At 51.0% G+C, this 12,168-nt stretch overlaps 1 protein-coding gene across 1 annotated transcript in view; it reads left to right on the forward strand.

Annotated features, from left to right (window-relative positions):
* The window catches only part of TMCC2 (transmembrane and coiled-coil domain family 2), a 38,218-nt gene continuing 26,050 nt past the window's right edge, over positions 1 to 12,168 (forward strand). Inside the window, exons 1-2 of the mRNA XM_010854258.1 lie at positions 1 to 536; positions 11,921 to 12,157. Coding sequence (XP_010852560.1) covers positions 330 to 536; positions 11,921 to 12,157 — 444 coding nt within the window. The 5' untranslated portion in view covers positions 1 to 329. The remainder of the gene's footprint in view (positions 537 to 11,920; positions 12,158 to 12,168) is intronic.

A 12,168-nucleotide genomic window follows, 5' to 3' on the forward strand; every position in this document is an offset into this window, starting at 1 on the left:
AGTTTGGGGGCCGGGGGCCGTCTTCCTCCTCCCGCTCCAATGACTGCCCAAGGACTCCTGCTGCCTAGCCTCGACTGTGACCTGCCTTCTCTCCCCGGGTGGCGATGAACTATTCCAAGCTGTAACCAAGGCTCCCCGCTCCTCGCCCTTTCCTCACCCTCCCTTGAAAAGGTTTATTTTTTCAATTCAAGAGATTGTGATCCGCTCGACTCCCCTCCTCGTTAATAATTTAGACCCCGAGCCTCGTTTCTGAGTGTAAGAGGGGGTGCGGTCTCCCTCCAGGACGGCGCGCTGGAAGGACAGATTCCCCTTGCCGACCCATCTACACCATGAAGAGGTGCAAATCGGACGAGCTGCAGCAACAGCAGGGCGAGGAGGATGGAGCCGGGCTGGAAGATGCTGCTTGCCACCTGCCGGGTGCGGACATCCGGCCTGGGGAGGCCGCGGGTGCTAACTCTGCTGGCGGGCCAACTTCGGATGCGGGCGCTGCCGCGGCGCCCAACCCGGGTCCCCGAAGCAAGCCTCCCGATTTAAAGGTGAGCGCAGACCCTCCCCTTGAGAGCCCAACCGGCGACTTAGCTTTCTCCGCCCCACGCAGAAGTGCTGTAACAGGCTAAAAGTGATGAGGAAACCAGACAGAGGTCAGAGACGATGGTCAGATGTTCAGCCAGACCCCGGGCTAGATCTCGGGTACCGTTTGTGCCTCTGTCTTTCAGCTTATTTCAGGCCTCTGTGTTTGTTCCTTATTATTCAGCAGACGTTCTAGTGACTCACGCATCCGAGGTTGTTTGAATAATGTGTGTGAAGCGCTATTCGCAGACAAAGAGCTGGAGAAATCCGAAATGCTAACTAAAAAGTTGACATCCCTTCCCCTCCTTGGAAGGGCAAGAAAATGACAGGGGTGGGAACCCAAGCAAAGGACCATTAGCTCCTTTGCTGAATTAGTTCCCTCCTGGGACCTTCCTGGATTGAAGCTCAGTTTGTCCATCTGTGAAAGGGGAGTGTGGGCTTCCTGCCGTTAGGTGGAGCCAGAGGTTAAGCTAGTGCTTGGAGATCCGGGCTGGTTTCCTAAACCAGCCCCCAGGGTGGAGAACTGACAGGTGGGTGCTTGGTGCTTGCGCTGGTTTGGGGCCTCGGTTTAAGTTGCACACATGCTGAGCCGGCAGGGAGAACCAGGATCCGAAAGAGGCGGCCGCATGCAGCTGGGAGTCCTTATTTTCCAGCCTGAGGTTGTGGAGACAATTATTGAGCTGTACTGGATATGTCTCTATAGTAACTAAAACAGCAGCTGTGATAAATAATGCACCTTTGCTGGAGCTGCCACAGGAATTGCAGGCTCAGGCTTCTCAAGCAAGCTCACAGCCGGGCTGAGAGAGATGTCAGCTCAAGGAAGGAACTTAGATGCCTTGGAGATTGATGCCTTGGGGAGATTTTCTCCAGAGGGGGTGCAAGGTCTTGGCTGAAGGAGCAAAAGGACTCCATTATGTTAAATAAAGCCTGTCTCCTATGGCAGCAGCCACTAAGGAGCTCGCCAGAATAAACCAATGACATTCCTCGTTTGGCGTGAGCGGCACAGAGTCAGGAAGTCAGAGCGCAGGTGAGTGTGCCCTTACCTGTGTGTGTTACCTGTCTGTTTCTTGGGGAGAGGTAAGATGACTTCTGCCTCCATGTGTGTATCTTAAAAATTGGTGGCAGATATTTGAACGTAACCTCTGATTTTGCTGCTGCCCTTTTTCAGAGGATCAGGGCTAGCTTTATGTGTAAGATGAGCTCCACTGGGTAGGCAGTGCACGGAGAGTCCTTGGTACCTGGCCCGCCTGCCACCTCTGAGCCCACCTGAGTGGTCAGGAGCCGTGGTTCCTATTTTCAATGAGATGGTGAAGCAAAAGGGCTGCCCTTAGTGCTGACGTGGGGCGGGGGCAGCCTTCTGCTGCAAACTTCAGCTTCCTTCTGGGCTGATCCAGATGGGTCTGGCCAGCACATCCTGATTCCTTGGCGAGGTGGGATCCTCACCCCAAGTCCGTGAAAAGCAGCCTTGGAAACTCCCCCACGATTCAGCTCCGGCCGCAGTGAAAACCACCGGCTCCGTTCATTTCCCCCGCTGCCTTCAGGAGGGAAGGTGGGCTTGTGGTGTGGGGGCTGCAGTGTCTTTGTCTCTGTAGATAAAGCTGTTGAAAGAAGCTCATTCATCTCCACCCGCTTACCTCTTTTACTCTCTCTCTCCTTTTTGGGTGGGGGTGGGGGTGGTGGTTGACACTCTGATTCTGGTTGGGGCAGACACAGCAACAACAGCTCTACACTTGATATTAAATGCGGGCCGTCCCTGAACCAAAGTTGAGATCAGGACACACCTTTTCTTGTCCTTCCAAGTTGTCCTCCACCCCCATCAGAAAACATATTTCTGAGCTGACCACAGCCATGTGAACCCAGGCTGGCAGCTCAGGGAAAACCTAGCTGCTGCCTGCTCCGTAGGAGCTCAGGGAGACAAGCAGGGCCTTTTCCTGTTTGTCTCCATCTGCTTTTTCACGTGTTTACAAAGTAGGGACTTCAGAGACAGACACGAACTTGGGGGCTATCGCAGTTTAATTTGCTGTGTGATCTCAGGCAAGTCACTCAACTTTTCTGAGCCTTTTTCTGGGGAAAGGGACTAGGAATTTTGAAGTCTGTCCAAACTTGTTTTCCAGCACTGGCATAGTTTTCCAGCAACGGAAAAATCCTATCTTTGGCTCTAGCGCTGCGTATAAGCTAACTTGTTTTAGATGTGATGGTGGTACTGGAATAGGGTAAGTGATTTTTTAACACCCCCTGTCCCCTACCTGTGTCTGGCCTGGAGCAACCTGCAGTTCTGTTTTCATTTTAAACTTTGGAAACAGGAATTTTTGGTCCCTTAGTCCACTGCTGTTTTCTTGTAATAGCTCTAGGTGTTGTGATGGATTAGCTGCAGTGGAGGAAATCATCTTGAGAAAAAAAAAAAAAGGTTTTGTCTGAAGCACCTCGTGGAAGTTGGGTGAAAGGAGAGGACAGAATGATCTACTTGTGCCCTGATAGCCAAGCTTGTCGAGCAGCCCCAGAGCAGGGGCTCCAGTGGTCTCCCTTCTTGTCCTTCAGTGTCCTGGAGGACTGCACTGTAGACTTCTCCTGTGGCGGCCTGGGATCTGAGATTGGGGGCCATGGAGGACCAGTGAGGAGGAAAAATAGTTAAGCAGCAATTTTAAAACTCTAACTGAAAAATAGCCTTAAAAAGTACATTGCCCCACAAGCAGCTTATGCAGGTGCTTTGGAGGCCTTCTCAGCTACTCTGCACACTTAATGTGACCTTCAGGGGCAATGTCACCAGACACTCCTGCAACAGGAGCCCCAAAATTCAGAGTCACATCGCCTTCCCCCTTGGCTTGTGGCTTGGACTCCGTTGACCCACTCGAGTTCATGTCTTGGATTCATTTGTGGTCATTATCCAGGCCTTTGCTCCTGCCAGTTTCCTTACTAGCTGGGAGGACACGCTAGATTGCTGCTTACAGACAGTGTTGGCTGACCAAAAGTACACTGAGATTTTCCAGCAAGTAAACCCAGTGCTAGTGAGAGCGGGAGTGGGAGGAGCTCAGGGGAAAACTGCAGAAAGGGACATGGAGCACATGTTCCTGTTAGAAACACAACATGTGGTAGATGTCGCTAAGGCCCGGGATGGGTGGCTAAGCAGGAGAGTCAGCTGGCTCTGCCCTGAGGCCTTTTAGAAGCCCGAGGGCAGGGGAGGAAATCGCCAGCCTTGCTATCTCTCCCACCCCTGAGCAACTGGAGGACTTGTGCCTCTCCTGAAAGGAAGGCTCTGGGTATGCTGGCCAGAAACCGTCCCCTAGACTTTCCCTGAGCTTCTTTTTCCTTTCACAGATGCCTCTGCGATTCATTTCCCCAGAGAGTTCTGAACAGTATTAATATTTTTTCCAAGAAGAAGAAGGGGGTGCTCTGAAGTGCATCATCCCAGTCCTGGTTCGAAGTGCTTCTAACTCAGGACTCACTTGGGTGCCTTCATCTGTACCATTCACTAGTCTTCCTGTCTGCTCGGAGTGAAGAGCGATTCGGAACCAAAGAGCTGAGGGAGTCACAGCTGAATCCCGTAGGACTGTGCTTGCTGGCTCGCAGCCTGTGCTGAGCATGGGCGCACCACGTTCCTCGACGCTCCCGGAGCGCCCGCTGGCGAAGGCTTCACGGGGCAGCAGATACTGACCTTCCATGGGGAAGCCTGTTTTAGATTGTGAAACATGCCATATTTGTAAAAGTGTCTGAGAGTATGTGTACTCTTTAAATAACAGGGGCAAAATAGATACCCCAGCTACCTGCTACCCAAGAGGGGGAACATGTATATTCCCAAGAAGCTTCTGCTTATTTTTCTGTTCTTTTGTTGATTTTTAAGGCCCTGGGTTTTGATGAAATTTATGGGCCTCAGTTTCTCTACTTTTTCAACGGAGAAGATCAGCAGCTTCGGGGAATGCTGGTGAGGTGGAAAGGTGCCTGTGCTCTAGGGCCTGGGGAAGGGTTCCGGCGGTAGGCAGGGCTCTCTGTGGCCTTCTGCAGCAGGGGGCCCCCAGCTGTCCTGCAGAAGGGACATGTTCCAGCGTGATGATTTCTGCAGTCTCAGGTGGGAGCGGGACCCTAGGAGAGGTTTCATCTGGAGAGGTACAGTTGAGGTAGAGCCAAGAATAAGGAAATGGGGAATCAGTTCTTTGGCAGCAGGTGCTGCCTCGGCCTCCAGGCAAACAGGCTGAAACACTTGCAAGAAAGTCCTCATCAAAGCACACCGAAGTTTAAGGGTGCTTCAAGCATCACTGATGAAATCAGAAACATGAAGTTGATCAGAAGAGGTGTGCTTAGAGCAAGTTGTAAAGGGTGGAACTTTAATTACCGAAGAAGAGGAGAGCACTTTCTGCGTGAGAGGGCAAGTGTCAGGTCCCGTGTAAGGCCACTGACTAGATGCAGCTCCCCAGCCCTGTAAGTAGTCAGGCTCAGTGGAGGGTGATGAAGAATGCAGAGGGTGTCTGTTTTTGTCCCACCTGGACCGAACGGGAGGAGCATGGAGGGTCCTTGGGCCTGGGGTTGCCCCTCCCCCACCCCCACTGCGTTCAGGAATTTTCAGAGATGTTCTGGATATGGACTCGGGAGGGACTGGTGGCCAGTGGGAAAGCACATGCCAAATGAAGCTGTCTGTTCTGCTGCATATTGCGTTCTAGATGAATCCCCAGCTGCCCTTGTCCCAATGAGAACTGTCTTGCAGGCTTGGCATCTACAGAATGTGCTATTTTTTGTGTATTTAATTGTCTTCACTGCCAATCCCATTAATAAGAATCTCTCCCTCAGTAAGGAATTGAAACATCTGATAGAACCTGAATTGGGAGGCTGAAGTTTTAAAAAATACGTGTCAGGACTGGGGAAAAAAAATCTCAGGTGGCTTCTCAGTGGTGGTCTTGGAGGCCAACTCAAAACTCATGTCTGACTTCATTTCTCCTCTAAGAAATGGGCTTTGAAATTCTCATAGTAAAGAATGAATACATTCTTAGAACGAGGCCACACTGGTAGGGTCCACCTTTATCAACCAAACACTTAAGCCTCTCTCTATGTTAAGAACTTAACAAAGCTGTTTGAGGGATCACAGGTATGTTTTGTGACTGTATGAAAAAGATAATATTTGATTTTTCATACCTATTGGCTAAAGGCGTCCAGCCAGGTTAGCTGAATGATGTCCACTTGGAAAACAAAGCTGGCTGGGAGAACATGGGCTTTGACCTAAGCCATTTGTGAGGACAGTCAACACATCCAGGCTCCTGGGTCTCTGTTCATCTTTCCCCAGGAAGCTCGATCTTGGCAGTTACTGAGATGACAGACTGAGATGAGGTTTAAACTGCAGCAGGAGAGATCTGGGCTAGACATGAGAAAAAGTTGTGCAGCTGAGCTTTTAAATCTTTGGAAAAGGTAATTGTCTAAGGATTAAATCTCCTTTTTAAGATGATCTTGTAGATGTGCATAGTTTCCGCTCAGAAATTTATTAAGCAGCGACGGGGCTCAAATGATAAAGAATCTGCCTGCAATGCGGGAGACCTGGGTTCGATCCCTGGGTCGGGAAGATCCCCTGGAGAAGGGATTGGCTGTCCACTACAGTATGCTTGCCTGGAGAATTCCATGGACAAAGGAGCCTGGCAGGCTGCAGTCCATGGTGTTACAAAGAGTCAGACATGACTGAGCAACTAACACTTTCACTTTCAATGGCCATATTGGTGTGAAGGTCTCTGCCCACTACCATTGGAGGCACAGAGATAATAGATGATATAGCTCCTGCCCTCTATGTACTCATTGAGGATTCCATCCAGAGGCTAGTGAAAAGTTGGATAACAGTTTGAGAGAGCCCTGTCACAAGGCAGAATGTGATTAATGGCAAGATGAATGGTGTAGATAACGAGCTCTCTGGAGTTCAGAGCAGGGTGGTGAGATCTCTTTAGACTGGCGTGGTACGAGAGGACTGTATGCAGCAGGGGAGGTGGGTGGTGAAGGGTAGGTAGGACGAGAAGAGGCAGAGAGAGGGCATACCAGGAAGATAACTTTAATCAGAATCTTTTATGCTGGTATATGTTGAGCCAATTCTGCCTAAAGACCCATTGTATGAGGTCACTTGACCTGACTTGCATTGACTCCAGAATTCTCTGAGCAATAAAGGAATAAGAAGTTTAAATAAAATTGAGAATGGGAAAATCATTTGCCCCTAAGTTGAAATCTGTTCTTTTTTTTTTTTTTTTTTATGTCAGCTGGGTTGCTGGGGGAGAAAAAATGATTCTGAAAGTCTTTCATCACTGTGTTTTTAAGAGAGACAGTTGCAGCCGCTCACTCTTCTCCATCACTATGGCCATGAGCGCCAGACCTGGGGTGACTGCTCCTCTCATGCTCCAGCCCCAGGCTCCCCACCCAAGGCTTCTTAAGGGCAATCGGAGACTTCTGCAATGCACTTTTTATCTTGAGAGTAGGACTCTGTGGGTTTTTACAGTGATTAGCTCTTTAATGCTGGCCCTGTTTCCATAGAGACCCTATAAATAGAGGAACGTTGGCGACCTAGGCTTGCTGAGACTCACGGTGACCCAGTCACCCCACTGAACCCTACCCGCCGAACCAGTGGTGGGGCAGAGAGCGTTTCAAACCCAGCTGGGAGGAGGGGAGATGCAGTCAGCTGCCAGGTGGGGTAATTAGCTATAGGTCAGCATCACTTTTAAAGATCCTTTCAGCATTAATGGGAGTTATTAAGAACACAGGGACTTGGAAGAATTAGAAACCTCTTTTGGCTGTTTTTAACCAGATGGTACCAAAGTCACTGCACCCCAAAGCATTTTGCTTGATCTCAGGCAGCTGTGTTTGCAGCTTTTGGAGCAGACTTCCCCTTTTGGGGACCTACACCCAGGGAGGAGAACAGATGAAGCCTAACTGTTCGGAGACCACAGCCTTCTCAGGAAGGATCTTTCGGAAACCATTTAGTCCACCCTTTCTTCCTGAGAGGATGATGGCACCCCAAGGAGGCGGGGCCCTTCCTGCCCTTAAAGATGATTCAGGGGAGGGTAGCAAACATCCCTCATTTCCCTCTGCAGGCGTGGGCACCTGGCCCTGGGGCGCTCTGCATTCTGCCTCCCTTCTGGCCTCTGGGCAGTTGTGGGACAGTTTGTGCTCATTCTCGTGGATTGGGATAGCTGTTTGTGTCCCACCTCTCACTCCGAAGCAGCTCAGCTCTTTCCTCCTAATAAATACATGGCTGCGTTCGGCCACCAAAATGGCTCCTGGTAGCTGGGGAAAAGCAGGAGTCAGTGTGGAGAAGCAAGTGACATTTAGTAGCTGGAACCTGTTAGTCAGAGCAGGTGGTGCTTTCTGCTGCGTTGGTGGCTGAGTTCCCTCAAGCTAGTCACCATGGTTTTCCTCATTTCCAAAACTTGTGGCTGGTTATGTGTGTGTGCCGGGCTTTTTGTTTTGTTTTTTTTTAAATACTTACCATGTTACGTCAAAACTCCTTAACCATCTCCTCTCTGACACCCACATGCATGTAACACTCGGCTTTCTTGCCTTGGTCTTTGTGAGGATAAACCCCTTTGTACGGAGCCACCTCCCTCCACCCATCATTCTTTGTCTTCTTTGTTTTGTTCTTTTTCTTCTTCCCCACCATGGACTTTAGCACACTCCTCCGTGCTGCTGGGACAAAGGTCCTTGGGTCACCCTGTCTCTCCTTGACCTGCAGAACGGAGGGCAGGGTGGGCAAGGAAGACCTACACCGGTTACAGCTCTTGCCCACGTCCTACGACGTAACACGAGAAGATCCACCGCCGCGGGTCAGGGGACTGAGCTCCCCACGACTCAGGCATTTTGTCCTGTTCTCATCCTGCCTGTTCCATTGTTGTTGTTCAGCTGCTAAGTCGTGTCCAGCTCTTTGTGGCCCTATGAACTGCAGCACACCAGGCTTCCCTGTCCTTCACCATCTCCAGATCTTGCTCAAACTCATGTCCATTGAGTCAGTGATTCCGATTCTCTTCTGGGACCTGTGTAAATACTGTGTCTGCTTTAGTCTTGGAATCGGTGTGTGAGCCAGTGGAGGCTCACTCGAGTAGAAGTTGGAGACTCTTCTCCGGGAACGGAACGAGCCGGTTAGCTGTGCTCTGCTTACGTGTCTTCATCTGTAAGATGGAGACACATCCTGCCTCCCAGGCTTACACTCGTGTCAGGTGAGAAGGACAGCACACATCGGAAAGCACCTTGAAAAATGCTGTCGTATGATGTTTAGAATAGCCTGACTGAGGTATTTTGGATGCAGAGCAATATGGCAGACAGTGGTGACTGCTGTCCCCAGCGCCCACCCCTACCTCCCGGGGCTCCGGGAGAGGAGATGCCTCAGAACTCTAGTGCCGTCTTTTGAAGGAAGTCCGTGTCTGAGTCAATGTGGAAGAGGGGCCTCAGTGTTGGAGAAGCTAGGCTGGGAGTGCCAGGGAGGGAAGGGAGAGGCCTGGAGTAGGATGCTAGAAAGACCGTTTGTAATATGTAATGTGACCACTTGGCAGAAGTTGCTGGGCAAGTGCCAGAGCCAGCTGGCCCCATCCGTGATGTCTGCAGGAAGGTCTGGTATCAGCCTGGGCCCGAGGAGGGGGAGGGTGTCCCGGTCTGTCTCTGGTCCAGAGGCCGCAGAATCTGGCGGTTTCCAAGTCTGGCAGAATGCACGCCTCAGTCCGGCCTTCCTTGAACGTGGTGGTTTTACCTGAGCCGACTCTGCCCCGGGCTGGACCTGGAGATGGCAGCTCCGTGGAGAGACTCAGTACCTCCAGGGCGGCCCCAGGATTAAATTCTTAAGAAGCAGTGGTGGTCACCTTCATCTCCGCACCTAAGAATGGAAATGTTGCTGCTGTCGCTTTTATTAGTTTCTGGGAAAGTCAAGTGAGATCATGCAGGAGAAAGAGCATATTGAAAACTGTAAACCAGAAGTTCACAGTGAGCTGTGGTGATAAAACTTATCTGGTCTGTAAAATGGGTGTTATAAAGGCCCCACCTACTTTGAGGATGGTGGGACTATTCAAACGGGGTGAAAAGTGAAAATCCTCCACTTTGACACAAATCCACAGTAGTGTGCGTAGCTACTGACATCAGATGTAAGTGCAGCTATCTGCACAAAGCACGCTGAGGTGTCAAGTAGCAGTGAGGGTGCTGCTGCGCTGTGCTTAGTCGCTCTGTCGCGTCCAGCTCTTTGCGATCACACGGACTACAGCCCACCAGGCTCCTCTGTCCATGGGAATTCTCCAGGCAGGAAGATTGGAGTGGGTTGCCGTGCCCTCTTCCTGGGTATCTTCCCAACCCAGAAATCAAACTGGGGTCTGCATTGCAGGCGGAGTCTTTACCAGCTGAACCACCTGGGAAGCCCTACCAGAGTGAAAGTGAAAGTCGATGAGTTGTGTCAAACTCTTTGCGACCCCATGGACTGTAGCCTGCCAGGCTCCTAGTCCAAGGAATTCTGGCCAGAATACTGGAGTGGGTAGCTTTTCCTTTCTCCAGGGGATCTTCCCAACCCAGGGATCAAACCCAGGTCTCCTGCATTGCAAGCAAATTCTTTACCAGCTGAGCCACAAGGGAAGCCCAGGAATACTGGAGTGGGTAGCCTACAGTAAGAGTGGGGTTGGCTAATACAGATCTGAAGATGGTTTTCTCTTGGTGTCTGCATTGTTCAAGTTTTCTCCTCTGTAAGTTTGTTTCTAGAAAAAAAGAAAATCCAGTACTTGTAATTCTTTGGAAGGTTTCCTAGCTGACAGGCTGCCTCCCAAGGCCATTCCTTACAGATGAAGACATCCTGTAGCTCACGGAGCCCCTGGTCGCTTGGTTCTGAGTTCCCCTCTCAGGAGTTAAGGGTTCCGCTGGCCCTCCAAGTCCCAGCCCTCCGCCTGCTGGCTCTGAAGTTCTCTGCTGAGGGTCGGCTCTACCATGTGAGCCGGCCCCCATGCAGAAGCAGTGGTCTGGAGTTATCCCACACGTGGCCTCGCCCTGGCCAGGCCGTAGACTGCCCCTCTCTGAGCAGTTCTGCCTGGAGAGCAGGTGGAGCACCTCAGGGGCAGGACTGTGAAAGCCTGGGGCCAGGGCAGCACTGGGCTCCAGCGGCCCCTTGGTCTGCTCCAGCCTGTGGACAGCTGGTTCTGATGTGTGTGCTGAGGAAGTTGTCACTTTACTGCCTGCAATTCAAGGTGTGCCTGTAGACGTAGTTTGTGGGCTTTTTTACATTTACCAGGTTATTATGCCGGATACAAATGAACAGCCAAACGAAGAGGCACACTTCATGGGTGCGATTAACCTGAGTGCACAGGTTAGGCCCTGAGCGACTAACCTCCAGTGAAGATGTTTGGAAGGGTCTTGGGTACAGGAGTTTCTGTTGCCCTGGAACTGGGATGTGCTACCCTCCTGGCATGTGGAAGTGTTCATCAACCTGGAAGCTTCAGTAAAATTTATTGCTATGTCAGAAATGAGATTGGCTATAAATAAGAGAAATTTATTCTAAAGTTGTATAGGTAATGATAGACTTGTTTATTTCATGAACCAAGAATCCCAGGGTAGGCATCCACACCCGGTTTGGTGACTCCATGGGGTCATCAGGTTCCCAAGCATATCCCTGGGGGCTTTACCAAGATGGCTGTTGGTAAAGCATGATCCAGGCATTACCTCCACATTCCAGGTGGGAAGAAGCAAGAAGGGCTTCTTCTGCACAAAGCCTTTATTAGGAAAGCAAAAGTTCCCCCAGAAAGCTCATCTGCTTTTCATTGGCCAAGACTGTGTCATGTAGCTACCCCAGGCTCCTGGGGCCTCTGATGAAGCAAGAATTTTTAGTGTGGTGCAGTAAGGCCATGCAATTTGGGAAGAAAGAAAGGAGAATAGATATTGGGTAGGTGATTGAGAATAGATATTGGGTAGGTGATTAACAATATCTGCTACATAGTATAATCTGATTGCATGACCCTGATTTTCCCAAGGAGCATTGCAATGAGGCATCTTTTGGGTCAAAAGAGGATCCTGAGGAAGGATCTGATTTAGAAGGAGGGAGGTCTCATGGGTGGAGGGAGAATCCATCCAGAGGGGTAAAACTCATGAGCCAAGTGCTGCCAGCATGTGCCACTGAGCCCCAGACTGTAGCCACAAGGATACTGTGACCAGGAACCCTGAACCATGTGTGGATTAGGAGTGTCCTGAGGGAAGCCATGGGGATACATATATCTGGGAAGGAGAGGAGTGGGTGTGGGTTCCCCCCTTCCCGCAGCTGTTCAAGGGAAACTTCCAGTTTCAGGTGGCTGTAGGAGCTGCACTAGTATCCCAGGAACAGACCCCTTACCTCTGCCCCCAACCAGATTTGCACTCACAGGGTTGTTCCTCCTTCTCCCTTCAGAAAATCCAGCAGCTCTCAGAGGGCTCCATGTTTGGCCACGGCCTGAAGCACCTGTTCCACAGCCGCCGCCGGTCGCGGGAAAGGGAGCACCCGTCGTCTCAGGACCCCCAGCAGCAGCAGCAGGGCATGTCCGACCACGAGTCCCCGGACGAGAAGGAGCGCTCCCCAGAGATGCACCGCGTGTCCTACGCCATGTCCCTGCACGACCTGCCTGCCCGGCCCACCGCGTTCAACCGCGTGCTGCAGCA

Source organism: Bison bison, unplaced genomic scaffold, assembly GCF_000754665.1.
Source record: "Bison bison bison isolate TAMUID 2011002044 unplaced genomic scaffold, Bison_UMD1.0 scf7180017864338, whole genome shotgun sequence".
NCBI lineage: Eukaryota > Metazoa > Chordata > Mammalia > Artiodactyla > Bovidae > Bison > Bison bison.